The sequence below is a fragment of the Condylura cristata genome, unplaced genomic scaffold (assembly GCF_000260355.1).
Source record: "Condylura cristata isolate star-nosed mole 26May11 unplaced genomic scaffold, ConCri1.0 scaffold00009, whole genome shotgun sequence".
NCBI classification, from domain to species: Eukaryota; Metazoa; Chordata; class Mammalia; order Eulipotyphla; family Talpidae; genus Condylura; species Condylura cristata.
The window spans coordinates 2,708,341-2,721,207 of NW_004567110.1; the positions used below are offsets into that span (position 1 = coordinate 2,708,341).

General features: G+C 67.4%; 1 protein-coding gene across 1 annotated transcript in view; it reads left to right on the plus strand.

Annotated features, from left to right (window-relative positions):
• The window catches only part of COL22A1 (collagen, type XXII, alpha 1), a 144,036-nt gene that overhangs the window by 23,164 nt on the left and 108,005 nt on the right, over positions 1-12,867 (plus strand). Inside the window, exons 4-8 of the mRNA XM_004679973.1 lie at positions 3,949-4,060; positions 6,779-6,902; positions 8,805-9,080; positions 11,662-11,742; positions 12,196-12,312. Of these exons, the coding sequence (XP_004680030.1) occupies positions 3,949-4,060; positions 6,779-6,902; positions 8,805-9,080; positions 11,662-11,742; positions 12,196-12,312 (710 nt within the window). The remainder of the gene's footprint in view (positions 1-3,948; positions 4,061-6,778; positions 6,903-8,804; positions 9,081-11,661; positions 11,743-12,195; positions 12,313-12,867) is intronic.

Consider the following 12,867-nt stretch of genomic DNA (forward strand, 5'->3'; position numbering starts at 1 on the left):
GGCAGTGAGAGAGACTTTGCAGAAACAGCCCTTTGGATTTTATCAGTCAGTAGTCAAGTCACTTGACTTCAGGGGAATGGCTCACCCTAGTGCAGTCTTGCTTGTCAAGGCAGGCGGCCTTGTGCGGCCGAGGCAGTGAGGCAATCCAATTGTAAGCTGAAAGTTGCTCAGAATATTTTGATATTACGGTTATACAAAAAAGGGAGGTCACAGCATAAGTTAGCGTGGAAAGTCTGATTTTTCAGAGCATTTCCCCTCCATCCGGACCGTGTCTGATGACAGAGGTTGCGTAGCTCGTGTCCCCCCCTTCCTCCGGCAACCCGAGTCGTCTCCGCTCCCACTGAGTGGAAGCGGGTTCCTGCTGCGCCTCGCCCGTGACCTGGCCTCCCCCGGCACGCCTGCTGGGCCGCGAGGCGTCCGCCTGCCCTCCGCTGTCTGCCTCGCTCCGGTGCGCGGTCGTGGTCGTCTCCACAGCCAGTGCTGCCGTGGCGGGAGGGGCCGCGCCTTTTGCCCCAGAGTCCGGGCAGCCCCGGGCAGGCGAGTCGCGGACGCCTGGGCTGGACAGGGGCCGTGACCAGGGAGCCGTGCCCTGCCTAGCCGCCCGGCTGGCCCTGGGGCCCCGCCCCAAGGGCTCGAGGCCCCTACACGGGACAGCTGGCATGGCCTCCTCGTGGGTGTTGAGGTGACCGCGGCCGGGCTGCGTCCTGGGCGTCGGGGCCGGGGCAGGGGCGTCCGTCCTGTCCTTCAGCCACAGCTCCCTGCGGCTCTCAGCCCGGCTGTCCCGGCCAGAGGCTCCTGGGGCTCCCCGGACACCCCGTCCTTGCATGTGCTGAGAGGCCTGGCCCCGCGTGGCCAGGGCGCCGTGTGGCTCCAGGCGTGGGACTGGCCCCTGGGTGCCCGGCTTTCGTCTCAGGGTGTGATCAGATGGGTCAGGGCTGCCTGACGCGGGGAGGTCTGCCTCCAGGCCGCTCCGGTCCACCCTCCGGGTCACGCAGGCGCCCTGGATGAGGTGCTGATGACGCAGAAACCGCGTTGGGGCTCAGCGGTCCCAGGACACGAGGCTGCAGACACGGTGTCTGAGGGGCCTCTCCTGGCTCACATGCGGTGGGGCCCCCCCTGGCCGGAGCGGCGTGGGGCCTTTGGGGGCTCTCATCCGGCTCCGCCCTGGTGAGCTGAGCCTGGCAGAGATCTCCTGAGACACCCCCTTAGGGACGGGCGTACCCAGCACGCAGAGCCGGGGTCGCCTGCCAGCCCGCGTCAGCGCCCCTGTGCGGTGCAAGGCAGGGGGGGGAGGGGGGCTGGCCCCCCTCACCCGATATCAGCCCGGAGCCGGCTGAGCCAGGGCTCCCCGCGGCGCGCAGCAGAGGCTCAGAGGTGCCGGCCAGGCAGCTGACTTGGGTGGCCTGGCCTCCCCGGCCCCGGCGGAGCTGGGCTAGGACCCAGCTGTGGGCGCTAGAACCGCAGAAGGCCCCAGGGCCTACCTGCTCCCCATGCACCTGCGGGGTCTGACCTCGGGCGGAGCACACGCCTGGCGGGATTGACTGGGGTGGGGGTGGGGGGCGCAGTGACTCAGCCAAGGTCACGCCCGGTCAGAGCCTGGAAGACCAGCTGGCCCTGTGTGCTCAGGGCGCACTGTGGGTGGGGCCCACTGCGGCCCCAGGGAGGGGTCCGCTTCAGCCCCCCGTTTGCAGAGGAAGAAGTGCAGGCCCCAAGAGTTGCTGAGGTGCCCACGCCTGAGAGGGAAGGAAGAGGGTGGCGTGCAGTGGAGCCCAGATGGCTCTCTCAGGGCCCTCGCGCTCACCCCTGCACTGCCGTCACCCCAGTTTCACCAACGAGAGAGTGCGCTTGCCCCAGGCCACAGGCCGAGCGGGCCTCGCCCCAGGAGGTGGGCATCTGCCCGGGGCGGGACCCAGTGGGGCAAGGGCCGCTCCCCACTCTGCAGCCTCCCCGAGCCGAGGGCCCGCGCTGAGTCCGTCCTGCGGGCCGGGCCCGTGGCTGTGGGCGGGGTGGGGAGAGGGGTGGAGGCAGCGCGTTTTGGGGGTGCTCTGTCCTCAGCGAGACTGTGCCTGCTGTGTCCTGGCTGAGCCCCACTCGACTACACAACGTGGTGGTGGGCAGGAGCAGAAGCGGGCCCCCAGGGTCCCCCCACACCGCTCTGGGCGGCTGACTCCAGCCACGGCGCGTGGACGCGTCCAGTCTAAAGCTGAGCTTCCCCCCCGTGAAGGAGCTTCCTTCCGGGTTTGTTCCCCATCGCAGACGCCAGCCAGCGGCTACCGTTACGCGACGCTGTGCCAGCGGGTCTGGGTGCCAAGCGCTATTTAGAAACAAGTGACGGCAAGTCTTACTCAGCGTCTGAGAACTAGAAAACCTCGGCGTGGCCTGGGACTGGGCGGGGTCCGCGGACCCTCCCCAGGCCACGCCCGGCCTGCTGTCCGGCTGGGGCAGCTTGCGTGGCGCCCCGGGCCCGAGACCTGTCCTGCTGCCCGGTGACTCCTCGATGCCGGTGGGTGGGTGTCGGCCCCCCGGCTCTCACCCTGCACCCCCAGCACGCACGCTGCCGGGCCCGGGCAGACTCTCAGCAGCCGCGTGCCGGGTGGACACGAGGCACCTGGGGACGGAATGTAGCCGTTAGAAGGCCTGAGACGCGGTGGTGGGGAAACTGTCCAGCAGACTGTGGCTGTGGCCGTGCACTTATGGCGGCTGGCGAGACGGGCGCCTGCAGGTGTCGGGCAGCACCCGCCCGCCGGCAGGGGCACAGCCCCCCGCGTAGCCCGGCCCCGCTGGCCACTGTGCTCAGGCCCCCTGACCCTGCCGACCCCACCACGGGGCTTGATCCGGGACGCGCCCAAAAACACATGCTAAGCGCAGTGTTTAGCGGCACAGATGCTCCCCTCCTGGGAGCCCTGCCAGCTCGTGCCCGGGGTCACGCCGCGCCCGAGGGCTGCGCCCTGAGAATCACCCCAAGTCCGCTGGACTACGTCGCGATGCAGTGTCAGCTGCGGGAGGCAGAGGCGGGCAGGCCGGGGCGTTCCCTGCCCGGGGCTGTCCCTTCCCGGACGCAGGTCGAGGGTGCCGGGCGGCTCGAGGTCTGGGCTCCCCTCGCCAGCTCTGCCTGGGGGTCTTTGCCTGCCTTCTGGCCAGACCCCAGGCTTGGGGGCTCCTGTGCTTATGGGACTTGCCCGAGCCATGCACGTCTGGTGCCCCCTGCCCCAGGCCCGGGCCCAGACTCCCCACGCTCCCCGTCTCAGGGCCAGAGAAGAAGAGAAGCTTCTCAGCGCTGCGCTTTACCTGCCGCGCCACCAGGGAGGGCTCTGAGCATTTCCTCTTCTGTTTTTTTTTTTTTTTTTTTTTTAAAGATTTATCCATTTGTGCATACAGAACTGGGGTACAGGACAGAGGTGCATGGGCGGTGAGACAGAGACAGAGTGGGGTACAGAACAGGCCGACGGATGATGTGCACTGCCGAGGGGAGCAGCGGGCGGTCAGGAGAGTTCTGCCGCGCCCTGTGGTCACCTCCGGGGCAGGGACCGAACTCCTGCTGCAGTGGCTTTAGCTTCTCGGTGCTGTGCTCTGACCCGCTGCGCCCCCAGGAGGGCCCAGAGCTCTCCTCTTTAAAAGGCTGAACTCCAGAGCTGCCAGGGTCTAACCCAAGCCAAAGGCAATGAGTCGCAAAATTGTGGCTGCTGAGCACGTGGCCCCGGGGAGCAGGGGTGAGCTGCGGCCCGCGAGGACGGTCCCCCCACCTGCTGCTGCCCCCAGGACCTGGACTCGCTCGCAGGCCAGTGGGGGAGCCTCCGCACCCCCAGGACCTGCAAGCGGAAGCCAGACCCTCCTCGCCCCGTGTTCCCCCAGTGCGTCACCGCACGCGCCCTCCGCGGAGGGGCCGGAACCCCTCAGGTGCCGCAGGTGCTTGCGCAGCAGACTCACTCCTCCCTCTTCCTCCTACAGGTTTCGACCTGATGGACCTGTTCAGAGTGCAGGAGGTCGTGGGCAGGACAGAGCACGGAGCTCAGGGCTCCTATGTCCGCCTGGGCGCCTCCCCGGTGCTGCAGAGGACAGAGTGAGTTGTTTCTCCTCCAGCCCGCCTGGACATCCCCGGGCAGCGGAGGCCGGTCAGCCCTGCTGCCCCCTCAGGCCCGAGCCTGCTCCGGAGCCGTCCGTCTCCCTGGCTGCCCGATGCCCTGGCCCGCCACACTCCCCGCCAAGCGAGCCACGTGCGTGGGCTTGTGCCAGCTCATCCGACAGCGTGTGTGGGTCCGTGGCGCCTGGCCGGGCCCCTCCGGGACAGGCCATCGCGGCACCAGCGCCCCCAGCTCGCAGTCTGTGCCCAGCGGGCCACAGTGCTCCTGGGTGCCTGGCCTCACGCGGGACTGGGCGCCCTTTGCAGGCGCTTCCTCAGGTCCCCCAATGGGGCGCTCCCCCTCGCTGGGTGGGTTGTGCTGTGAGCATTCATCGAGGGCCTGATGCCGGCCGGGTCTGCGGTCGGGGTGTGCCCTTCTGCTGGCCAGCCGTCAGGGGCCTCTCCAGTCGCTGCCGTGTGTCCTCGGGCCAGGGCTGGGGAGCCCCGCGCCACCTGGCCCCGCCCGGCCTTGGCCTGACGCTAGCCCCACAGCTCCTGGCCTGGCCCCATCTCGGCCCTGTCTCTGTCCTGGGCGCTTCCCACGAGCTGTGACCACGAGCCCTTCCCCCCTGCTCCTCCCTGACCTGGGACCCTCTCGCCCTAGCTAGGACGGCCCAGCCCCTGTCAAGGACCCCCCATCCCTGGCCTCCCTGCTCTCCTCAACCTGCCTAGCCCTGGGAGTGTGCAGGCCGGCGCCGGGGAGCAGCGGGCCACGTGGCCTCTGCTGCAGGGGAGGCCCTGCCCTCAGGGGGGCGGCGGGCTGCGAGTGGGAGGCGGGCTGAGGCTTCCGCACAGCGACAGGCCCCAGCCCGGCGTGGGGCACCGGCCACGGGCTTGGGTTTGGGCGGGGGCAGCCATTGTTCTGTTAGAAATTCCCCTAAATTCTCACCGGGCTCAGGGCATTCCGAGGGCACAAGCAGAGGTGTGGCCAGGCTGGACACCCCTCGGTGCGCTCCAGGGAGGGCCGGGCAAGGTGCCCTCTCCCCAGGACCAGGCTGTGCTGTGCCATTAGAGAGGGCCAAGGGGCCATCCCGGGACAGCGGGGCGGTGAGTGCTGGCCTCCCTGTAGAGGCTGACAGACAGGCCGGGCTGTGGCCCATCTCTCTGGGGGGCTCCATGGGGAAGCACAGGAGGCCCCCCTCACCACCTTGGGGTCATGTGTCCAATAACCATCCACACGGCTCCAGCAGAAACGAAGAGAAAGAACACACCGACGGGCGTCTCGCCTGCCCGAGGGTCCCCGCCTGCTGCCAGTTCGTGTGGCCCCAGGACATTCCCGCTGGGGCAGCGTGGGGCCTCTGGGACTGGGGTGCGCGGGGCGTGGGCAGGCTCTGCCAGCTGGCGTGTGAGGAGCATGTTCCCGGTGCCTGAGGCTGTGCTGATGCCAACGTCAGGGGAGGATTCGAGGGGGCGGCGCTCGGGCGCCTCAGGGAGAGGCGGGTCCGCTTCTGGGGCTGGGCGCGGCCTGCCCGAGCCTGGGTTTTGGGACCAGAGAGCGGCCACGCTCAGTGTTGGTCCACGTTGATGGGCATTTCACACAGCGCTGCTGCTCGTGACAGCAGATGTGGCTATGACACTAGAACTCGGGACCAAAACTTGCCCAGAATCTCATGGCTCATCGGAAGCAGAGGCCGGTCCCTGTGACATACGTGAACACGTGTGTGTGTGTGTGTGTGTGTGTAATTGTGCTTTCTTAAATATTATTTTTGCATAGAAGGACTGGGGTGCAGGCCAGAGGTGCGGGGTGAGAGGACTCCCCAGAGACAGAGCGGGGAGCAGAACAGGTGGATCCACTGAGACCCGCTGCTGAGGGGCAGCGGGAGACCGGAGGGGTCTGCTGCACCCTGTGGTCACCCCCTGGCCGGATATCCACTCAGCCCATGCCAGTGATGGACTGAACCCCTAGGCCGCCAGATAGGCCCTGCACGTATTATTTTAAAGGAATAAGAAGAAAGTGTGTTTAGGAAAAAAAAATAGCATTGTCAACCTGGTAAACGGGCGAGGAAGTAGAAAGGGAGAACTGTCAGCTGGGGCCACGAAGCCTCAGCAGAGGGCGTGTGAAGTCCTGGGCCCCCAGAGGCTGAGGGGCTGGGGCACCCCAATCCGGAGGGGGCCTGCAAGCACTGAGGCGCCGAGCTGCTCCTGGGGGCTCACGGGGTGAGTCCAGGCCCGGAGACTGTCCTGGAACACCACGACCTGCTCCCCGCTTGGGTCCGTGAGCCGCGGCTCGGAGGGGGGAGCGCGTCTGCCCCACACCCTGGAGGGTCGTAGCCTGGGACCCGGAGCCCCAAGCCCCTCGTTTCCCGCCCCGGCTCTCAGCCGGACGGCCTCTGCCCCTCCAGGGAGAAGTCGGTGCCCGCAGCCCTTGGGGCGCCCCTGGCCGGGGTGCGGTCTGCCCACTGTCTCCTCCTCCATCACCCCTTCCCCTCCCTCCTCCTCCTTGGGCCTAGCAGTGATGGCGGAGAGAGGGGAACTGGAAATGCAGGGGGCGGGGGACGGCGCCGGTGGCAGGGCGCCCCGTGGGGCCTGACGGAGGGGCGAGGCGGTGCAGGCAGGCGAGGTGTGTGCCCGGCGCCAGAGGGGAGAGCAGGCCCCGCGCGGCCTGAGGCGGGCTCGGGCCGCCTGCTCCGCGCAGCAGCCGCCTTCCTGCCTCCCCAGGGACGTGTTCCCGCAAGGCCTGCCGGACGAGTATGCCTTTGCCGCCACCTTCCGGTTCAGGAAGACGTCCCGGAGGGAAGACTGGTACCTGTGGCAGGTCTTCGACCAGTACGGCATCCCGCAGGTACGCCCGCCCGCGGGGTTGGGGCCCGCCCGCGCTCCCTCTGTGGGTCTGCACGCCCCCAAGCTCCCCACGGGGAGCCCCGAGGCCCTTCGCTTCCTGACGCGTCACAGCCATGAGGCAGGCGCCGGGGCCTCCCGTGGGGTCTCTGCCGGTGCCCCGCCTCGTCCGGGATGCCCCTCCGGGCCTCACCCTGAAGGAGACGCTGAAGCCTGTGCGGCTCCTCGTGGCTGAAGACCGTGGGAGAGCTTGTGGGGGCGGGAAGCGGCGGGGAGGGCAGCCCCATTCCCGTCCTGGGCACCCGGGGCCGTGAGCGCAGGCTCTGCCATGGGCTGGCGGGGCACTCTGGGAGTTCACGCTCGAAGCGCGTCTTGGCCACCAGGACCCTGGCCCTTCCCGTAAAGCAGACTGTGTGGACGCTTTTCCCGCCCTTCTGAGGAGGAACAGTGGTGTCTGCAGGTGGGAGAAGCCGGGCGTGAGCCCACAGGTCCAGCAGGACAGGGCATTGCACGGGCTTCTGGCCTCGCACACAGGGGCAGGACCTGGCGCCTCCGTGGGCCTCTGTGGTCCCCGTCACAACAGCGGGGTCCACAGCGAGGGGCTGCCCCTCCTGAGCTAGAGGCGGGGGCCTGGCGTGCCCTGTCACAGGTGGGAGAGGTGGCCCAGGGGCCAGGCCTGTGCCCACCCGCCCACGGCTCTGCTGCCCACCCACCCAGCGAGCTCTCCGTGGGCCAGGCCGGACTGCGGCCCGCACATTCCCGGGCTGGCGGCCGAGCGGCCTGTGTCCTGCGTGTGGGCAGAGGAACAAGGAAACGTCTCCCGAGGCCCTGTCTGGGGAGCAGCTCAGGCCCCGTCCGCCTCCGGCCGGGCCGCACAGGCCTAGCCGCCGGTTCCCAGGGTCTGCGGCAGGCTGGGCGCCGGCCATGCATTCCTGTGGGCAGCTCCGCGCCGCCCCCTCCGTCTGGGGTCTCGGTCCTCATGGCATTTGCAGACCTGCGTCGGGCCGGCCGGCCCCTGCAGCCAGGGCTGGGGTCTGGGCCGCGCCAGTGGAAGAGCCTGCCGGGAGGGGCCCGGAGACGCCTCTCCAAGTTTTGGTTCCGTAGGTGGCCTCGGCGGCTGAGGCCACCTACCTACCTTGGGCCGGGCCCAGGAGAGGCGGAACCGGGCCCGCAGATGGGCTGGGAGCTGGGCGTGGCAGCCGCCCTCCGCCGGCCTCACAGAGCCAAGGTCTAGCCTCTCAGACCCGTGGCCTCCTCGGGGCTTTCCAGCACCCTGAGAGTTGGCAGTTGCACCACTTGTATTTGGGGAGGCTGAAGATCCTGGCCTCAGGCCACGGAGGCTGTTGGCAGGTGATGAGGGGGCCAGGCAGCATACCCTGGCCTGCGTCGGGGCTTCCTGTTTATGAGGAGACTCGGGGAGGAACAGCCACAGGGAAGACTGAGGGGATGTGGCCGCAGCCCAGACCGCAGCAGCGCTGTGCCGACACCAGGGAGGGTGTGAACTGGGGAAACGCCAGGACTCTGGGTTCGGACCAGCAGGGCCGCTGGTGGACCTGTCTCCGGGGTGACCCCGAGGCCTCGGCCTGGGAGGCGCCTGCACTGAGGGAAGGCGCAACAAAGCCAGGGACACCCCTGGCGTGAGATGCAGCAGCCCCACTTCGGGAAAATGTCCCTGAAATTAAGTGGCGGCGCTCGCTCAGGACACGGGCCCAGAGAGGCCGGCCGGGGACCGCGAGACCGTCCCGGGTGACGCATCCGTCGCCAGATGGCCGCCTGGGCCGCGATCCGGGTCAGGCGGTCAGGCAGCGCAGGGCCCGTGGCCCGGCCCAGGCGTCGCAGGCCTGAGCTCCCCCCAGCCCCGCGCCCGGCCCCCGGAGCTCACGGGGCGTCCCTCTTGTCCCCCCAGGTCTCCATCCGGCTGGATGGCGAGAACAAGGCGGTCGAGTACAACGCGGTGGGAGCCGTGCAGGACGCCGTCAGGGCGGTCTTCCGCGGGCCCGAGGTGCACGGCCTCTTCGACCGGGAGTGGCACAAGGTGGCCCTGAGCATCCAGGCCCACAGCGTCTCCCTCTACATCGACTGCTCCCTGGTGCAGACGCTGCCCATCGAGGACAGGGAGAACATCGACATCCGGGGGAAGACGGTGATCGGCAAGCGCCTCTACGACAGCGTGCCCGTCGACGTGAGTGGCAGCGGGAGGTGCCCGGGGTCGGGGCCCGAGGCCCCCGCCCGCCCGCGCCGTTTATGAAGTCACCACCGAGGACTGTCTTGGAGCCCCAAGTCCAAGTTCAAGCCTGAGTCACCACCACTCACCCGTCCACTCGTTCAGTCCAGTGAATCGTCGTCCCTATAGCTGGCACCTGCGTGTGCCCACTGCCATGCTCGGTGTGGAGGACGAGGTGTGGTTGTGTAGCTCTGATGGCTAGCTAGCGGGAGAGAGAGAGAGAGTGCGCTTTTCTGTTTTCCTGTAAAAAAGTCTGGACAGCAAATGAAGACGATTCTCATTCCCCCACCCAATGACAGACCTGCCAATAGCTCGCTAGCTGCAGCTGCCGTCAGCTTTCCGTCAGCGACGGTTCCTTCTCCTCTTCCTTGTCTGTCCTCTCTAGTCTTTCCTTCGATCTCTGCGTCTCTCTCCCCTCTGGAACGCCCTCCGTGCGCTCACAGACACTCGGGTCAGCCGGCACACGCGCCGAGGCCCGCTGCCCCTCAGGCCGGGCCCACAGCTCCGTGGCCGGGAGTGGCCGCTGCTTTCTGAGCAGTAACCCATGACGCTTGCAGGAACGCACATTGCAGAGCCACGCGTGGTGTTTGTCCCACACCCCCGGCCTGTCTGATCGCGCACGGAGCCACGGAACGGGCGCTGACGAGGCTGGCAGGTCGTGTCAGGATGCACAGAGCGGGCAGCTGCCTCTTGCTCGTTTGCTCACGAAGCAGCGTCTGCGCTCTTGTCCCGCTCCCAGGGGCTGTGTGGAGCGTCGCGCAGTTAGGTTGTGTCTGGGCTTTGTGGCGACTCTCGGGGAGCGATGGCGTTGAGCACGCAGGGTGACCCACGTTACAGGGAGACTCCCCAAGGGGAGCCGGAGAGGCAGGTGGGCTGAGTGTCGCTGGGGTGCCCGCCCCGGGGTGCAGTGATGTGATTGTAGCGGTTGTGATTTTGACTTACCCACACTGAAAGGTTTCTCAGCACAGCGACGGACCGTCACGGGCCACCTTCTCACACACCTGTCTTCTGTCGGTTTTTGTTTCCCTGCCGTTCTGCCGAGTGGCCGGCCACGCGTGGTGTCGATGGCGTCTCCACCTCATTCCCTGGCCTCCGCTCGGCTCCAGCCGCTGTCTGAGCGAATGCCAGTCCACAGCCGTTGCTATTTTTACGGTTTTGCTGTTTTTCTTTTATTAGCGACTTCTAGAGAGTCTTGTGTATTCTGGAAGCTATTTGCCTGTTCATTAAATGCGTGGCAAATATTGTTTCCTGGTTTGTGAAGCTCAGACCGTAAAGAAAAGAAAATGAGTCAGTTTGAGTACATCAGAGAGATATTGAGAGGTATTGTTACAGCAAAATACGCCATCGACCGAGCTGTAAGCCCTTCCGTGACTTGCCTGGATAGCTGCGCAGTAAATTTGGCGTGGCCCGCACGGCACCCTTACCATGGAGGCAGAGCGAGCGGACAGAGGTGCTAGGAAGGCAGAGACTGGGGGCGAGCCGAGGCGAGACCTGCCGGGCCAGCTGGTCTCCACCCCGCTGACCGCCAGCGCCACCCGCCGTGTGTGGGGTCTCAGGCCTCCTTGTGGGAGGTGGGAGAGGCTGCCGGCTGCTGCCTGCGTGGTAGCTGAGACGGTGAAATCAGACGATAGATGTGGAGGAAATAGCGGCCCTGAAGTCAAGCCCCAACAGCCCCCGGGCAGACCCGGTCTATCCCGCTGCTTGCGCACAGGCTCTGGGCCAGCGAGGCACCCCCGGCCCCACTTCCACCCCATCTTCTTCCAACCTTAGAAGAGACTGAGACAGCGGAGGACCGCGGGTGGGGCTCCCCGCCGGGTTGGGAGGGGCTTTCGCAGACGGGGCTGTTCGGAGTGAGCAAAATTCAGAGCTCTGACCTCGTCCTGATCTGGGGGTGGCTTCTGAGCTGCTGGGAGGAAGGGCCGATTCGGGGGACGGAGGTGGAGCAGCCGCCATGGGGCCAGGCCACGTGACCTTGCCTCCACCCTGACCGGGCTGTGGCGGTGGGCTCCTTGTCCACAGGGAGGCTTGTTACTGCAGGATCAAGAGATCCAGACGGAGTGAGACACTGAACACAGCCATTCCGCACAGTAGGTCCTTAATGAACAGGTCCAGGCGCAGGGCACGGGGCTCTGAGGCGGCGAGCCGGGCCTCCCTTGCAAACCGGCCTGGCTGGAAAGCCGGGTCCATGCTGTCCTCTCTCCTGAGTGGGCTGGCGGGGTCCCCACAGGAAGCGAAGCAGACGGGCGGATGGACTGTGCTGGTTTCTGTGCTGAGCCACGTGTGGGTCGAGTTGCGGCTACAGGGCCGGTCTGAGAGCCAGAGGTCAGCCTGGCCGCCTGGCTGGGGTGAGGGCTCCGGGGGCAGCAGAGGCCAGCAGGAGGTGCTAGGACCTGCCAGGCTGGCGCCCGGGCAGCAGCCTAATGCCAGGGACAGGCTGCCCGCTGCCGACCCAGGCCCCCAGCTCAGGCTCCGGGGATGGCGCTGGGTGGCTGAAGCCGGCGTGTGCGGTCTGCGCTCACCCTCCCCCTTGTCCTTCCAGTTTGACCTGCAGCGCATCGTGATTTACTGCGACTCCCGACACGCGGAGCTGGAGACCTGCTGTGACCTCCCTTCGGGCCCGGTGAGGCTGCGTGGGGCCGGGGGCGCCCAGGCCTGTGACAGGCGGGCGGGCGGTGGGGTCGGGTCACTGCCCTCAGGACATACCTGGCTCCACACGCCGTCCAGGTGGTGCTGGGCCCTCTCGTGCCCCACCTGAGGTGCAGCTCTGGGGAGAGAGCAGTTGCGGCTGCAGGGCGGCCAGCAAAGACCTGTCCCTCGGGCACCAGGGGTTGGCTCGGGAGGGGCCACGGGGGTGGGCCACGGCCCCCCTCGTCCCGGACGGAGCCACCTCCGTCTCGCCCTGTCTCTCCTCCTCCAGCCTCTTCACCAAACCCTAGTGCCCAGCGCTCGGCAGGGGCAGTCCTCTCGGCCAGTTTCCCAGGGCTCCGGGTAGAGTCCGGCGCCCTGGCCCCCGGTCAGTGAGCGTTCCTGGTGTGGCCCAGAAGCCAAGCCCTGAGCCACTGCCTTCCTCCAGTGCCAGGTGACCGTGGTGACGGAGCCCCCGCCCTGGCCCCTGCGGCCCCCCAGCTCTGGCAGCGAACACATCGGGTTCCTGAAGACCATCAACTGCTCCTGCCCCGCCGGACAGAAGGTGCCGCCTGCAGGGCTCAATCCTAGGGAACCCCGAGCTGGGCCGTGGGTGCGCTGGCCGCAGGGCCATGGCCTGGGGCTGGGGTTTCCCATTATGCAGCGTCGTGGGGGCTGGTGAAGAAGGGGAGCCCAGGGACGACCTCGGCCCCACCTGGCCCTCCACTGAGCAGCTTCCTGCTGGCCACTGGGATAACAAAATCAGGCCAGTGTTGCCCTCCGTGTAGTTAGGAGCCCACAGGAGAAGGCCACCATTGCACTGCTGGGGTCACCGGCCAGGGCGGGCGGCCAGACGGTCCTGCCCTGTCTCAGCTTTCCCGGAGTGCTCCTGGCAGGGTCCTCTGGAGGGAATCTGGGGTCAGCGGCCCCCTGCCGCACCTTCCTCCTGGTCTGTCACACCTGAGTGTGGCTTAAAGGTCCCCACCCAGCTGCCCCCACTGGAGCAAACCCAGTGGGGCCCCACTGTGACGCCCCTTGAGTTCGAGGCAGGCCAGAGCCTCCCTTCCTCCTTCACTTATCAGCAAACACTGGGGCTTCTTCCGAGATACCCCGAGGGATG